This window comes from Fundulus heteroclitus, chromosome 23 (genome assembly GCF_011125445.2).
Source record: "Fundulus heteroclitus isolate FHET01 chromosome 23, MU-UCD_Fhet_4.1, whole genome shotgun sequence".
In the NCBI taxonomy this organism is placed as follows: domain Eukaryota; kingdom Metazoa; phylum Chordata; class Actinopteri; order Cyprinodontiformes; family Fundulidae; genus Fundulus; species Fundulus heteroclitus.
The window spans coordinates 1,919,187-1,936,934 of record NC_046383.1 but is presented as its reverse complement, the minus strand read 5'-3'; the positions used below and the strand labels follow the sequence as shown (position 1 = coordinate 1,936,934).

Genomic DNA, 17,748 nt, shown 5'->3' with positions numbered 1-17,748 from the left:
GTGGTATCCATACTAACAACAACTTTTTTTTTTATAGGTAATTTTGTTGATCTGATTTCATTTAGAGACTGGTTTCAGTCCTTTCATTGTCATCAATTTGCAGATGGGCATGAATATTGTATATAAAATGATAAAAAAAAAAACCTCTTGTGAAGGACTCCCGCACCGACTACAATTCATCAGCTGATGACAGGTACTTTAGTCTGAGTGAGTGAGAGGTGTTTAGCTGCAGAATTGAAAGATGGCAGAATTGTGTGCAGGAAAAACGAAAAGAAAGAAAGCGTTGCATTAGAAACAGATGTATCGGCATTAGTCACTGTCGCAGACGGCAGGTTGGTGTAATAGACATCTCAAGAGTCAAAGCCTCATGGTGAGGCCTGCCTGAGCAGAATAACCCGACACGTTTTTTTTCCTTCATCCCTCCATCAGCGACGCTTCTCAGGGGGAAAACGGGATGAGCTACGAGCTCTGAGACTGAGCCGCTACAGTAGTCCAAACGACGTGTTTTATGAATGGACGCTGCACCTGTCCTGCTCGCTGTCCAAAGCACACTTTGCCTAAAGCTGATTAATGCGATGGCAAGGATCCGAGCGCTGCTTAGCATCTCTTGTTGAGGGCGTCGAGAGAGAGAGTTAGAGAGAGAGGGAAGTAACAGGAGGAGAATGAGTTCTGGTGTCTGTTATACAGTTTGCCCTGAGGTCCTGGTTCAATCAGCAGAGGTGAGCAGGGGCAAACGAGAGACGGAGGAAAAAGTTTCGGGGGGGAAAAAAGAAAACAGATAGGACAGAGGGCAGAGAAGATTCATGTAAACACCGGGAAGGCTCTGGTGAAGTATGTGGGAGTGCATGAGGGTCGATGTGATTCTGCTCCTCAGAGGCTAAAAGGAAACCAAAGATCATGTCTCTGATGTCCTCTCAATTTTCACAGGGATGCATCACTGTTTGATGATATAGTGGTATCCCCCAGTTAGTTCTGGGCATAGAGTTACCGTCTGCCCACAGGACACCATTACAGTCTTCAGTCACTGGATGAAAGCAGCTGGCTTCACAGACAGAAGATGAGGTGAGTTTTCTTTTTCTTATACTTGACTGAGTGAGAGTTTGACAGGTAAAGATGCTCCACAAATGAATCATTTTAGGAGCTCAAACGGTTTCCATCCACCAATTACTCAATTACTTGACTAAAAAAAAAGTACTGAAAGTGGAGTTTCTTACAGGATTACTTCACATTTTTAACGCTGAAACAATTATGTTTCTTCATTGAGTCAGAACCAGCAGATCAGGTTCTGTACCCGCCCAGACTTTTTCCAGACTGTGTGTAAGACCTGTCCATTTATATTTCAGGAACAACGGTTCTCTTTTCCCAAATGAAAAACAACTCCAAGCTGCCGAAACAAGCTACACCTGCAGCAACACATTTTCCTTGGAAACCCTCCTCTGCCTCTTGAAGGACGCAGCATGAAAACAGTGCGTTATTGGGGCAAAAAGTAGGACTTTGATGAAAGATAAGATTGCTTCTTCATGTGCCAGGGTCGCCCCGGCAAAATCTCCACGGTGCAAATGTTAAAAAACAGTCTGCTACGTTTATCCCAACAGGAAATCTCCCTGAAAACATGTGTTTTCACAGCGGTCTCACAAAGACAATGTTTACTGTAGGAGGTTATGTTTTCTGCCACAGACTGGGTAATGCCAGCCGGTTTTCCTGAAATAACCTCCTCCTGGGTTCTTGTTCTCTAATGAAAAGACGCCCCAGACTCCCTCCCCCAGAATGCACTGGGAAATGTCAAATGTTTATTAGCCTCCCATTAAACACCTGGGGTGAGTCAGAGCGTTAGCCACATTCACATGGAAATTATAGCTGGTAGAGAAAAACAAAAAAACAAAATCTTTAACAATTATTGCATTGAGTGATCGCAAAAGATCAATTTAAACCTTTTTGTCATGGTGATTGGAGATTTTTTAGACCATGAGCTGCCCCTCATTTTTCTCAGCTTAGCTAGCGGACTGCTTCCCTCGTCCAGCGTCACCTGTGGCTACTCAGAGCAGAGGGAGGGAAATGTAACACAAACACTTTGCTAATTGGCCCAATTAAGTCATTACGCAACACATGCCAGAGGTTTGACAGGTTGCAACCCCTCCGGCTCGGCTTCTAAAGATCGGGCCTCAGTTTTACTCGGAACTTTCCCACCAGCGTCCTTGGGCGGGAAAACGAAGCAGAAGGCGCTAGGGGAGTCCGCGGGGCTCAGACGAATGCAGCGTGTGGATTAGCGCGGTTTACCTCTCCGGACATGTCGGGTGCCAGGGTAATGAGGGGCCACAGGGAGGCGTAGATGATGAAAAACACCACCCACAGGCCGATGCTTCCCCAGATGGCGATGTGACTGAACTGTGAGGAAATGGAAACACGGCCAAGTAATTAGACCTTGTGTTTAATGCCATTACTTACTGTAATTGTGTTTCTACAACGTGTTCTTAACATTTACAGCCCTGTTTCTCGTTTTTTTTTTCTTTTCCTTTCTTTGCTGCGTAACAGTTTGCACAGGGGGGACACTGAATGAATTTCCACTCATTTCACTGGCTATAGTTACGAGCCCACAAAGGCCCGACCGTAAGGAGACTTTAAGATAAGAATCATGATTTAAACTATGTCACAGGTACCAGAGGGCCTTTAACCTACCATGGTCCAGGATGACGTCTCCAGACCGGCTTTGAGGCAGACTGTGATGACGACAAACTGTTGAGCAACAGAAGACGTTTTTTAAAACCAAACATTTTCTATCCTTTTTATTTTCTTTGTTATCTTTTTTTGACCATATGTAAGTTCTTATTCTTATTTTTTATTCTCATCAATATCAGAGTAGTCAGCTCATCCATGTGCCGATTTCTGCTGTTATCTAGAAATAATACACATATAAATTAAGTTTTATGTCTGTTATATTATCATCCTGTTATATTTTATCTTGATAAACAATGAAAATACTCAGCTGAAAAGAAAAATCAACTCATATCCACTGTTTTACGTACAAATGTAAAAAAAAAAAAAAAAAAGGAACCCCTTTCTTTCGCATTAGTTTTATGCTACTGGTAGAGAGGACAAAACAAAATATATGTGATGTTTGCTAGTTGTATTGTCACAGGACAACATACCTATGGTATCAAAAGGATAGATGCACTTACTGTGTAGACCATATTTCCTAAGAGGAGATAGTCTGGAGTTTGTCCGCTGCCAAACACCGTATCTGTGAAGGAAATCAGTTTTGTTTTCAGCTCTCAGGGTTTTCATAGAGCAGATGTCACTTTAATAACCTCATTAAGAGCTGGAGCCAGTTCTCAACAGGCTCCAGCACAATTCTAACAACACTTTTCCGATTATTCACCTCTGCATCTCTGCAAACCAATGTCCCAGTACCGTCATCTTAATTTATTCATGTCCTTTTGAACAACAAGTTTGTGAGTGCTTTGAAATACTGATCATCAGATTGCTGATCTGACCAGTACTGGCAGCACTGATATGAAAAGACTAATGGTGTTTAAGAAACAAGTTGGATTTGGCATTTACGAATTCTGTGGAACATTCTTACAACATTGGTTATTACGAGAAGCAATGCTTCACAGGGGAGAAAAAAAACAAAGAACTGGTGCCAAGCAGAGCTGCACAATTGTCATGGCAATATCAATATGTTTCATTTTGAAGTCACAAAGGACTTTCAGCTGCCATGCATGCAAATTCTGCACGCCATTAATATATTTGGTCTGTTGGATGGATTTCCCTGCCGTCGATGCAGCGGTGGGGACATTGTGATGCTTTTCCTGACACTGTGCAGTCGCTATGTAGTTCCTAGCAAACACTAGCACCAGTTTGGTACTGGAAGCCATATGGTTCCTCATTTAACCTTTGAGTGAAGCTTGGTGAGTGGAATTCCAACTTGCATTAAGGTTTCGAAGGCTGAGGCTGAAATTAAGTCTGTATGCCTTCATAAGGGTCAGAAATCCAATTTTCCTGGTAACTCATTAATAAATCAGATTTAAAAGGCGGCTTTCTGCGGCAAGACGGTCATTTAGCAGTTGTATGCAACCTATTTTTCCAAACGAGATTAGCAAAAACAGAGTAACACAGACATATTGCTTTGAAACACATAAGCGTGTTTGGGTTGGAGCCAAGGCTGAAATATCAACTGTATGTGAATATCAGAGAAGAAAGACGCGGAGGTTCTCTCCACTTCCGGTTGGTAACATGCCCTGTGCACGTCGAGGCTTTGCTGACAGCCTGTCAGTCAGACTGAGGCGGCTTGGCGCCTTTGTTTGGAAAGCAGGCCCCGAGCTTGTGTGGTCCTCAGCTCTGGCCAGCCAAGACACAGGCTAAAGGATCCCCATTCTCTTTGCACATGTGAAACCCACTAAAAGGTATTTGCCAAACCGATATAAAATGTCAGCTTCCTGTATAAACTGATGGGTGTGATCATTCCTTTTGCCTCTAACTGCTTTTGCTTAGTGATGCAGATATGAACACACGCCTGGTGCTGCATGTGGCTCAAACCGAAGATGCCACATGTTTGCAATTCATGACTGGAACGGCCAAAGAGAGAAGTAATTAAGATGAAGTATGCGAGCTCGACTGTTTTCTATTTTCATCCAGTCCATTGAGAGCCGCGGAGGAGTCGCTGGGAGCCACTAACCATGCTGGAAGGCTTTCAGGGGGAACCAGAAGAGGATGACGGAGTGGAAGAGGCCGTTCAGACAATGGGCCCAGAAGACCTGCAAAACAGAGGCAAGAGGGGTGGAGGAGAAAGGCGGGGAGATGGTGGGGGGTGGGGGGATGAGTGAGAAACAGAGGGAGAGAGAAGAAAAAAAAAAAAGCATGTGAAAAGGTTGTGGGGAGCTCCAGGTCACCCCTGACCTGGGCCCTTTGTGCCAGCCCAGCACTGGGCTAAGTGGCGGTTTTGTCGGGGCCTCCTTAGTGAATGGCCACCCCGCTGACAGACACGTTGTATATCTTCTCCGAGTGTTATGGGGGGGAGAGAGGCTACCCAGTATATGTATTAGCAATGAAAAGCAAGTGGATGACATCAGTGTTCTGGGTTTTAATCATTTTCCTCTATAGCAATTAACTAACACAAAGAACCGACCTCAGACATAGTAAACTCGAATACGTCCACTGACTCTGAGAACATTAAACGACATTATATTAAGAGGTGCAGAGGAAAGGTTTACACTCATTTAACATGGTTAGATTACAGCTCCTCCACGAGAAGATTTCAACGCGGGTAGCGATAAATTACAGGAGAGTTTAAACAAGTAAAACAAATCAGTCTGGAGACGCACACAGAGGCCGACAGGCCGGACAGAGATTAAACTGTTTTCTGGGTAATTATCAAGAGCCTGGAAAGTGGAGGTATGGAACGCCGTCTGGGCAGACGTGTACACGGCGGATGAGTTGGTTAAACCAATACGCCCACTCCAAAACCACCTTGTTTTAAAATTTATATTAATGCAACTCCCCGGCCAAACAAAACACTAATGGGCCATGTAGCATGAAACAGCCGTGAAATCTGTTCAGCCAAAAAGACGAAGGGGAAGAAGAAGAAAAAAAAAAGGGCTTCACACTTGTGCCCTCTTTTCCTCTCCTCACCCAGAGACATGAAAATTGGTCAGGCCTAGAAATGAAAGGTACATAATATCTTACCTGCAGTAGACAACTCTCTGGGTGCCTTAATCTAAAATAAATCCAGATTAATCAGGGCGAAGCTAAAAGCTAGTCCAAGAGGGACCGACGCCAAAGCAGGCCTATCATTTTATGTCAACTCCAGTCTCAAAAACATCAGCGGTTTATGTAGGTGCCATTTTATGACCCTTTAGACCGTTGTCATTTTAGTAGAAGGGGCTTATTTATACTGAGGCCTTTGATTATTCACACAGAAAATAGAGGTAGGAGGTCATGTACCACCAATGATTTTACTGTGAGAAAACCCTTTCAGTTAGAGCAGTAATCTGGTTAAAAAAAAAAAAGCAAACATAAAGTAGCTAAGTAAATGCCACATTGTTTGATTTCCTTTTGCGGGGCTAGCTGTTAGCTTCACCTTAGAGGGCCAACTAGTCTGGAGAAGCCCTAAATTACTACCCCGTTAAGTGCCAATGATTATCATTAGTAAATAGAGTTCACCCGTGGGTCATTTATTCTCAGTGTTAATACAGATGTTCTGCTGAGTCCTCAGAGGTTTGTTAGGAAAAATAAGTGAGCATTCAGGTTCGTGAAGACCGGGGGAACAGATCTGAAAGGTCGGGGACAAAGTTGTGGAGAGGTTTGAAGAGGGTTATGAAACAATTTCCCGACTGATCAATTCATCCTCTGAAAAAGTCACGACACAAGCCTATGAAATTCTTCCAAAGCCAGAAGAAATCCCATCTGCTTTTGCTGTGGCAGCCCACTACTCCCTAAGGGATGGCTTACATGGAATAAATATGTTGCAATAAAAATGTATTTCTATCATTATTAGACTAGAAAAATGTAAATCTGTGGGTTTTCACAACTTAACACGGCACATCGCCGGTGGAAATACAAAACAAATCCCTCTGAAGTCCCAACAGGGAAAGTTTGTATTTGATATTGGTGTCACGAACTAGCATGCAGTAGAAGTTGCCAGAATGTAATATTTATTGGGGCTTGTGTTGGCATATATATTAGGTTGACATGTTCTCTGGCTGCTACTAACAGCTAGCACTGAAAGAAACAGAAAACTCAGATTTTTGACTCGCAACTACTACGCTCTCAACATTCCTAACTCCCACTTCCGACATAAAAGCAACGCAGCAAGACTGGAGACCAGGGAGAGAAGAGTTCACAACCCAACAGGACAACTACCAAAAACACAGCGAGAGCTACAATGGAATGGCTTAAATCAAATAATATTTGTATGTTTTAAAGTCATAGGTTAGCGTGGGCTTGTGGTAAATCTAGATGAGTATTTTTTGGCACTCTCCAATGGAAAGGAAATGTTTAAAAAGAAAAAAAGTGGCAAAGATTTGCACCTCTAGATGTGCAAAGCTAATAAAAGCATACGACAAACACAGCAATGATCGAAAAACGTTGAAATTTGCATTAAAGGTGGGTCCAAAAACTATTAAAAAGAGGGGGAAAAGTACAAATGTATGCCACACTTTTCAGATTTTTATTTCTTTCCTCCTACATGATAACTCTGCTTTACTTTGCGTTGTTGGTCAGCCACAAAAAAAATAAATACATCTAAAAGACAATAATCAGTTGAGGTTTGTGGCCGTAACACGGCAGCATGTGAACAATTCCAACAAGAACATTTTTTTTTTTTTTTGCAAGGCACCGTAATAAAAACAACACATTTCTGACCAATCTATTTAATTTATCCCTCAGTAGAAGAAAAGTTAGAGCCTGAAAGCAGTACAGGCACCTTTAGCAAACAGGTCTTAAAAAATTTAACATGACATTTTTATGTCATCCTGAAAAGTAAATAACTTGTGGGTTTCTGAAAATATTTAATGTCCCAACACTTAATATGATCCTCGTTAATAGACCGTGACCTCAGTGGCACAACCTCATCACCTTCCCACCAACCAAACAAAGTCTCATGACAGCTACCCCCACCCTGGATTAGCTCACGCTCCCACTGTGTACACAAAACCCAATCCACAGAGCGAGGGTGGCCAAAAGCAAAACCCCCCCACCCCCCGGCTCCCTCGGCTCTTCGGTCAAACGCGTATTAAATGATCACTAATGTTACAATCACAGGTTTTACTCAATTAGCCTCCCACTGACAGGCTTAGCCCTCCATCAGCTTCCCCCTCAGTTATCCCATCTCGATCACTGCAGGAGGGAGAACGAACCTCCAGGTTCCTGTGCACAATAATGAATGCAAATGGAATCAATAAATGTTCATAATAATTTGTCACAGCGGGATCCTTTGCTTCAAGCCATCGATCCACCTGGGTATCTCGTGGCTCTTGTTTTCTGGTTTTTTTTTTTTGTTTTTTTCTCCTTTGAGTTGGTTAGGATCCACTCTGAATGAATGGCTGCTCTGTCTTGGGAAAAATCTGGCCCTTTGTGGAAGTCTTAATGGCCAAAAAAAGCAAAACACATGAAAGGCACTAATTAATATGGAGCCAAATATTTCCAGAGCAGCCCTCTACTTTCCGTTTCTTTATGAAGGAATGAGGTAAGAAGCTAAAGGAGAAGGAAAAGCTCTGTAAACGCGGCGGTAGTTGTTGTTAAACTGCAGCGATGACTCGAGCTGCAAAGGGCTTTTATTAGTTTGCATGGGAACCTACTATGTCCTTAAAAGTAAATGAGCGGCAAAGTCGAAACCCCCCGGTGTGAACCTCTCCCTGCTCACACCTCAACACAAACAGCTTTAATTCACAGAGACAGTATCCGTTGTGTACAAAAGAGCCGGGGTCCACAGAAAGACAGGTTTCGGAGGGGCCAAATTCCTGATGGATTTTCTCGCCTCGCCTCGGGCCAGCTGCAAGGAAAATATCTGTGGAAGAGAGAGTGGACAAGCCAGCAAAAACAACTAGCTGACCTGGCCCAGTCATCATTTATGGTTCTTGGAAAACGTGGCCCAAACAAAATTTGGGCTCATTTTCCCTCTACCTATCTGTGGTCCAATAGTGGCACAAAAAACACTTAATGAAATATCCCCAAAAAAAAATTAACGAGGGGAAAAATCAATCCGAGAGCAGGATTCATGATTAAAAAAAAACAACAAGCCTTCAGCTATGTGGTAATATAGCTCTAACCAAAATATTAAATGCATGTATAAAGTGAAGAAATGGACAAAATCGCAAAAAAAAAATCTACGTGAATGCAAAACCCAACAAAATTAATTGAATTAACCTAATGTAAGATTTTTGTTTTAAAAATGAATAATAATAGACAAATATAGTCATAAGACTATATATAGTACTTATTAATCTAACAAATCCTGGTAATATGGGGTCAAATAAACAAATTGATTAATTATTTACTAAATAAATCCAATTAACTTTAATCTTACAACTAAAGAGGAGTTCCTGTCAGAAATTGATGCATGACGTCGGGTCCTGTCTGGCTTGAATGTGATCCGATAGGCCTGGCCTCCAAACACACCACTCCTTCCTTTTAACAAATTGCTTAATTTTCCGCCGCAAACGCTTGTCATATAAAGGCAGCATGCTCTCAATTTCCTTCCTTGCTCTCTCTTTTCTGCCGCATCCCAAAACTCATCTGACCTTCCCTGCCCCGGACCACCATGGCCAATCCGCCTTTTAGCGCACCTCCATGCGGAGCTAACCAGGTCGCCACGCCTGTGAGGAAGGTCCAGGAGTCTGTGGCTGGGCATGAAGAAAGGAGGAGACAACTTTATTACCCAGCAGGGGAAAGCTAACGGACAGGCCCCCCCGCCCTTCAGCGCCCACGACCAGACAGAATAGGTCAAGCCCAGCCAAACCAGACTCCGAGAGGAGATCCGCAAACTACAGCTGCCAGGTCAGTGCAGATAAATCCGTCAGAGCGAAGGCAGAAACATCTCCTTTCATTAACGTGAAGGCAGCTGGTTTTAGGAGCCGGGAGGTCAGACCATTTGTCTAACAGAACAATTGATTTCAACTTTAGCGAATGAAATAAATAAAAAAAATAATTCTGGATAAGTCAGAAAACGACCAACATATTGTAGATAAACATCCTACTATATTTTGAAATTCCAGATGACTTTTTTTTTTTAATCTATTAGTCATGCTGTGAAACAAATTGGGAAGCAGAATGCCGGGATAATGCCAGTACAAGCATTCACATGCAAATCACGTGTTGGACTTTTGTCTTACCTTGGTGTTGAAACCCATTGCATTCTGGGAGGTTTTGTAGAGCTCTGGGTATTTCAGCATATTTTCTTTCCTACAGGAGCGCTCAAATATCCCCAAGGTAAGAGGGGGTAAGGCAGTGAAGATCTACATCAGGGAAAAAAAACAACACACACACACAAAAATCTAATTTCAGTAACACCAAAAAAAATTATTAACCAATCGCTAAACTAGAAATTCACAGACAAATCTGCTGATAACAGGAATTGGCATAATCCATAATTAGTGACCACTGGGGTGAAAACAAAACAAACAAACAAATCAGCGATGCCAGGTTTCACTAAATCCAGCACTCTTTAGTGGGAGAGTTGTTACCAAGTGAAAGCACAAAAAAGTAAAGAGCTAGTTAAAAGTAAAATTATGTTTTTGACCTGCCGGCAGTTTATTAAGGCTGCAGGTCAGCGAGAGAGATGAGAGGACTGATGATCTCTAGGGATCATCAGTCCTCATGCTAGCTATGCTTATTGCTAATTTAAGAAGCTAAAAAAACAACAGTGTGATTAGTTGATGCTTTGAAATATTAGTGAAACTCTAACAGTTTTACTAATACTGACTAACATTGCTCTCACACGGGCTCCTGCTCCCAATATAAATATCTAATAGAAAATGTATTAAATGCTGTTCTTATGACTTCTTAAAGTTCAGGTCAGGCTTTACAAAATACTGAAAATGAGCCACTCTACTCTAAAACTTGTGTCTATTTTGAACTAATCACAGATGCCTGTTCCGATCGCCTAATTTGCTGGAAATTTGTTTCAGTCTGTTCTCCAATTGCGTTTACTAAAAGTCTGATTATTGAAGACCACTGACCTTGAACCCTTTTGAGGTTCGCTTTGATTGGTCACGCTTTCACTCTGTTCATATGCAAAACCCATCTCCCAACAAACATCTGCGAAGTTCTGGACCGAGAGGCAGGTATTTAAGTCGGGCTTAAGTGTAATTTCTTAGAGATGTTGTAATGCTCCATATAGCAGCTGCTCAGAGAGGAGTGATGGTATTGTGTAACCGAGAGGGGCTCAGTGGGCCAGTTGGTGCGAGATCCCCGCAGACCCATCTGGAGTGGGAGTTTGCAGCCTTCGAGACTGCAGGACTGGCAGGCCACAGGACATGCTCCACTGGGCTCCCTTTCTTTTTCACAGCCAAGCCCTGGAGGACTCCTATTGAAGGGTGGATTCGGACCACTGCCTCCAACAGACTCCCACTCAGCCAAAGGAATTCCCCCATGTCTTTAAGAATTAAAAAAAAAAACTCAACTCTATTCCCACCGGTTCAAACATCAGTGGTAATGTGAAATGTTGGTTCATTATCTAGCTGATAAAAGAGGCAGAACTATTGAGCTGTTCTTCAGGACTGACAGTTCAAGCTGTACATCGTTTCCATATTTGGAGAATATTTCTTATTCTGAATGGAGCTGAATTTGAGTTTTATTGTAGAGTTAACAAGCAGATGTTTTTTTTTTTCCCTCTGCTTAATTTATGACAGATATGAAATATGAGTTCATTAGGAGTGGTCTTGTTATTGTGCCCTGTGGGACTCCCAAAATCAGCTCACTTGCCGCTCCACTCTTCCTATTCTTTTCATCATTAAACGCGGCCGCTCCGAATAACTAAACTCTTTGGCGCGAGCGAAGCTGTTATTCTTTCACATTCAGCACATAGCTCGGGGCACAGAGGGAGTATAGGCTTGACATCTGGTAATAAATAAAGACATTTTTCGGGATGTAAATGCCACACTCTGGCAAAAAAAAAAAAAAAAAGGATCACTTTTGTGGTACCAAGAGCTAAACTGTTTGGTGTCAAAGAGGGGATCGGGTGGAGGTGCAAAGTGGTCTCTCCAGAAAATAAATAATTCCCAACACTCACCACATTATACAAGCCGATACACCAGCGTTCAAAGAGGATCTGTCCAGAGAAGCCATTGACGAATGCAAACCAGATCTGTTAGGGAAAAAAAAAAAAAAAGAATCACATCAAAAGGCAGGAAAGCTCAACAACAGCAGAAAACATTATCCAAAACATTCACAAAACCTTTTCCAATGCTTTTATTTTGAGGTGTAATGTACTCAGTAGGGTTTTTAGGGAAGGCTTTTTTTTTAACAAGATGACGAATAAATGTTTTCCATTAATAACAGTGAGGATAAAGCCTAATTTATACCTTCTGGTCCGGCCTACTTTCTGCTAAACTGCAAAGCCTGCCTATGTGTTGTAAATTTAAATGTTGCCTATACGCAGACTGTGAACGGCAACGGGTACATAAACACTTTAATTAAAGGGTAGCGTCAAACATACGGCTTTTAAAAGAAATTTGTCAGATCAAAAGTATAAAATGAAAAAGAAAATGTACTGTCATTAGTGAGTACAGTACAGATCTGCTGTTTATTTCCCATTTGGATAATTCATTTAACGGGAACAAAGGTATTAAAACAATTCAATCCTTGTGAAAAAAACTAATTTGCTTTTCTGTAAGGACACCGTATAAACCAGCACATAATCACCCCTCCGTAAGGCTGTAGAGAAAACTGTAAGTCTCTTACTTGAATGCTGTTCATCTGAGCTAATAATTGTATGAATAGGGAGCGTGCGAGTGGCTACTGTTCACAGATGCTGAGACGCATGTCAAGGACTTAAGAGGTAACGAGTATGAGAGACAAATTTAAGCCATAAACTCATTTTAGACTATAAAAAGGGACTCAGCGCAGGTCAAACATTCCTTTTATACATCTTTGTAATGACACATGTTTAAGGAATTCAATCAATTCAAGCTAAATAAATAAATTAGCAAGTTAAGGACCGGGGATCAGCATGTCATTAGCTGGGCTTTGCCAAATTTCTTAATTAGAGGGGCTAATTAGAAATAATAACCCGCATCCCCTCGATGAGACTGTTCACTGTATTCGTCCCAGGCTTACCTCTAAAGTCAAAGCCACTGCTTCACTCCGCTCTACCTGACAACATGTGGGTGACAGATGAGGTTAGCTGTGCTGCTTAAGCCACTAAGTAATCTGAATGAAGTCGACAAAGGTAATGCAAACCATCTGTTGCACAGAACTAAAACTGATGATAACCTTTATTTCTACGGAAAGCTAGAAAACTAGAACAAAAAAAATGCATTCTGAATATAGATCTATTGGTACAAAGCTGATGTATCTGAAACATCCCGGAGTGAAACTGACAACCTATCTAGGCTACGATAAGAAACTGCGCCCCCCAACGTGTTGAAGTCTGACATTTTCGTGATCCAGGACAGGCTTTGGCTGCTTCCAAAAACCGTCGGGCAAACATAAGGGAAGCTGTGTTTTGGCCGTGGCCTACCAGGAATTTCCTCGCTTCATTTAACGTCATTACGAAGGCCTGAACTGCTACAAATTCTCACATTGGGACAAAGCTTGTTTGACGGCCCCGCCCGCTGCTGCTGCTGCCAATGTCTTGCACGACCAACGCCGGTCTGCCATTACATCGGGTTAGCATATGCGTGAAAACAAATGGTGTGTGTCTGTGAGAGGGGGGGCCCCAGTTGATAAGACCCAACTTTTCCGCGAGTGCCCAGATCCTGCCCCTCGCCTTTCAACTTCAGCCACACCCACAAACAACCCATCCCCTGTCAGGTCCACTCTATCGTGTTTTCTGGGGCCCGTTGCTAACATCACGTGGGGATGAAAACGGAACCAGATGGCTTCTGAATGTAAAGACAATAGAGCCACAGCCTCAGATGTTTTGCATCTCTGCTTGTTTAGAATTGCATTCGCATGTCGTTGCTGGGAGTTATGCGGCGTATGGATGAAGCGCCAGTCATGAGGCAGGTTCAGCCGTCGGGATGGCTCAAGGGTTGGTACCGCGCGGCTTGTGGGCAGGTCAAACTGCTGAATTAATTACAGATCTGCTCAATAAGAGCCTCTTGTGTCGTTACATTGTTGTGCCAAGTTAAAAAAAAAAAAAGCCCCCCTATTCACACGGTGGGGTTGCCGCTTCTGTGCGAGTGTTTTGGCCTCGTCTTCGAGGCTTCCCTCTTTTTCCCCTCGCTCTCCCCATCTCTTGAGGGACAGATGCATTGATTTGCTCATTAGGGGAAGTACCAGGCAGGATTTTTACTTCCCCTTTTCTTCTCCTCATTGAGTGCCACTCAGTGAAGGGGTGTGGCTGGCCTCTCTCCCTCACTGCACATCATGAAAACATTGTTAGAGCAAAGCGAGAGCTGGAGAGGTGGAGAAAAAAAAGAAAAAGAAAACAGGGGGACAAAAGACTAAAGGAGACTTGCATATTCATCAGCAAATGAAAAATCATTGATTCCAAGGTTGCTCCACAGCGCTGCAGAGTTGTATAGGAGTCCTGGCCATGAGGAGGTTGGGTGGGAATGACATTTGTCCCCAATAGTGCAAGTCCTGATACTCTTAAGTTTTGCTCCGCAGAATAGCTAAAAGGCATTCACCCACAAAGCGAGCGGAGAATAAAGAGAACGATAAAGAGGGAGCTGATAAATATGCTGGAAATATGTGAAGCTCTGAACGGAGGTGGCATTACAATGGCAGGCTCAGCCTTTAAGGACTCATTCAGTCCGACCGGTCGGTAAGATGCACTCTCCTGCTCTGAGCATTCCTCATCCACAGTGAGCACGGCTGAATGAGAGGTCTTGTAATTGCCTCGCATGTACCACTTGTCCATCATGTCCCTGTGCAGCGCCCAACAATCTGTCAATCAAACACGAGCGACTACAAAGATCAGCCATTTGAATGGAGTTGCTATGGATTCTTTCACAAAGGTTTCTTAGCCTTAAAGAGGGGAAATTCAAGTCTTTTCATCGCTTCCCTTCAGTCACTTTTAAATTATGCCAAAGTCAAACTTGGGAATAAAACTTTTTTTTTTTAAAACCATATCTTTGCAGCGCCCAGAAAAGATATTCAGATCCCTTGAACTTTTTTTTATTTGCCATCCTACAAGCATAAACTTCAATGTGTTCACTTGGGATTTGATGAGACCTACAAGACCTACACATATTATGCATAAGTAATAAATGGAAAGAAAATGTGTTTAAAATTTATTTTTTTTACAAATAAAAAATCAAACAACTGAGGTTTGCATTTGTGTTCTCTCCATTTTACTTTGACACACCTAATAAAAAAGCAGAGAAAACGATTACCTAGAGCATTCAACAAGTATGGTTTACTTGTGTGCATTTTAATCTCAGCATAAATACAGCCGATCTGTGAGGTTTGATAAAGAAGATTAGTGAACAAACAGCATCAGGGAGACTAAAGGAAAACACAGCAGACAGGTCAGGGAGAACATTGTGCAGATATTTAAGAAAGAAATTATTTAAAAAAAGAAATTATTTCCCAAGATTTTAACTAAGAAGCTGTGGCAAGACCTGCAAACCTCCCAGCCATCCAGTCTGAGGGAGCTTGAACTACTAAGCAAAGAGGAATGGCCACAAATGTTGGTCTCCAAATATGGAGAGCTGGGAGAGACCTACTCAAAAAGACTCGTAATTGTAGGAAAAGGTGTTTCTGCACTGCAAAAAGGGAACTCAAAGTAGGTAAAATCCACTTGAAATGAGTGTATTTTTCATTGATTTGAGCAGGTAAATCAGACTATTTGCCCATGGAATAAGTGCAGGATGTCTAATTATCTTATTTTAGGGTTAGATATTCTCATTCCATTGGCATAGTCTTATTTAGCTGCTCAAATCAAGGAAAAATATACTAATTTTAAGAAAATGTTACTTACTTTCAGTTCCCTTTTTGCAGTGTGCAAAGTACAGAGTTGGTAGAGCTGAAGAACAATGCACTCAGCTTTTCAAAAAATTTAAATTGGAAAAGGAAAAAATTGGGTTGTAAAAAAAAAGAAAAAAGGAGGGGGACTAAGCATCCTGTTTGCCCCTTGATAAACTGCAGTCTTGCTCAGGGTGTAGCCACCATCTCGAGTACGAGACCCTCACAATCCAGCGAGGATTAAGCATTCATTTCAAGACTATTAGATAAAGTCCCTATAGAATACATTGAGTTTAGTAGTTTTCATGTGTTGATGTGAAAAAGTTCAAGGGGTATCAACATCTTTGCAAGGCATTGTATATTTATGTTAAACACTATGAAGTTATGTCTCAAGTATGATCAGGCGAGACCAGAAGAAATGGCATTTCCAATCTACAGGATCACTGAAGCTGAAAGAGACTCTGAAGTCGTTGGAACGGTCAATGATCCCGTTAAGAGACGATCTTATGAACTCGCAATCAACCCCATAATGACTGAGAAAATCATTAACTGATCCGAGAGCTTCAAACAAAGTTGCACCCATGTTCAAATCTCCAACAAAAGCCCAAGGATCCCCAAATCCAGCAACAGAATGTCTATTCTAAAGACTCAAAGAGCCAGGGGGGGAAGAGAGGCAGATGAAAAGAGGCCTAAGCAGCAAGTCTCCCTGGCCTGCATGGCATTCGGATTTTACCTCTCACTGTATAGGGACAATGATGCGGAGAACAAAAAGTCAAAATTCCCATTAGCAGCCGTAATTCTCTACTTGCAAGTCAGCCTGAGAGTCGAACAGAAAAACACGAGTGCTCAAATGTAAACCTGTTAGTGCAACAATCGTAGCTTTTACTCGTACCCGGGGCTAAAAGTGGGTTACATGTCTGTTGAAGTAGGGCTGGGCGATAAAGCGATTTAATAGATTAATTTGAATTAACAACTTTCATTTTTGGAAAATCTGGATTTTTTTTTGCCAATGGGCTCATTTGGCTTCCATGAATAGAATAGCAGCAATGCTGAATTTATGTTTAGGGAAATATACTGTCAAAATATTGTAAAGAGGATTTTTTTTAGCCATATTATGAGACACTTTAATTTACTAATTCACTTGTTTGAAGTTACACAAGTGAAGTAAAGCCTGCTTTTAGTTCATTGTGTATAACCACTAGCAGCAAACATTTTACTACATTTTTACTGTTTACGATGGCATGGCCGCCATCTTGTTTTACAAGCATGTTTTCACAGCTTGGATTTAGTTGCACTTTGACTTCAGGTCTACTCCCAGATGAAATGCTAGAAATAAAAGCAAGTTTTAAAAATGATTTCTTTAATTTCTTTTTGTGAAACGAAAAGGTAAAAAAAAAAACAATATCGCCCAGCCCTTCTTTTAAGCAGTGAAAGACTGGAGAAATGTCCTGTTATTTGCTTCAGGCTCCTAAAAAGTACATGCGCTAGATAGATTTGATTTGATTATATTTTCTGCCTGTCCACAGGTAAATGTTTGAATAACGTTAAAGTGTAAAAATATAACCTGTAGATTTCTTCACTATTGAAAATATTCATCTTTTTCAATTTATTTTACTCCTATACAATAAAATATAAGCTAGACGTGATGATGAAAAGGGACAGATGACTGTAATTGAATTTTCGAGGAAAAATCTAAATGTCAAATGTAAGGGTTCGTCATCATTTAATCAAGTTAGCCTAAAATTGAATTTTCCCTTGGATTTGTGTGTGTAACTTCTATTTAACAAGATCCTGAAAAGGGCAGCGTGGTTGAACAGATGCAATGAAAACACAAATGGACTTTTAGTCCCCCGCCCGGGGTCACAATGGCTATGAAGCAGGCGTACTACAACGTCAAAAGGTAAGAGACTGATGTTTAATGGAATCATAAACTAAACTAAGGATGAAAAAAGCCATCCAGAGGTCAAAGTGTCACAGAAAAAGTGAACAAAAGAAAAAGAAAATCATATTTTACACATTGTAGTTAACTTCTGCTTTACATCAGCAAATACAGCAGAAAATGTTACATCATATGTTTTTGTTTCATTATGTCGTTACTAACTTCCTGATGTTTTACATTTATCTACTGCCTACATCTGATATACAGGTGCCATTCAAAAAGTGAAACTAGTATATTATATT

At 41.6% G+C, this 17,748-nt stretch overlaps 1 protein-coding gene across 10 annotated transcripts in view; it reads right to left on the bottom strand.

The window, feature by feature from the left end:
• The window catches only part of atp8a1 (ATPase phospholipid transporting 8A1), a 139,560-nt gene that overhangs the window by 16,575 nt on the left and 105,237 nt on the right, over positions 1 to 17,748 (bottom strand). For all 10 annotated transcript variants that reach the window (XM_036127396.1, XM_012879903.3, XM_036127392.1 and 7 more), the window contains 6 exons: positions 11,726 to 11,800; positions 9,828 to 9,950; positions 4,676 to 4,754; positions 3,177 to 3,238; positions 2,677 to 2,733; positions 2,278 to 2,385 (listed from right to left, as the gene is read on the bottom strand). In XM_036127396.1, the coding sequence (XP_035983289.1) occupies positions 2,278 to 2,385; positions 2,677 to 2,733; positions 3,177 to 3,238; positions 4,676 to 4,754; positions 9,828 to 9,950; positions 11,726 to 11,800 (504 nt within the window). The remainder of the gene's footprint in view (positions 1 to 2,277; positions 2,386 to 2,676; positions 2,734 to 3,176; positions 3,239 to 4,675; positions 4,755 to 9,827; positions 9,951 to 11,725; positions 11,801 to 17,748) is intronic.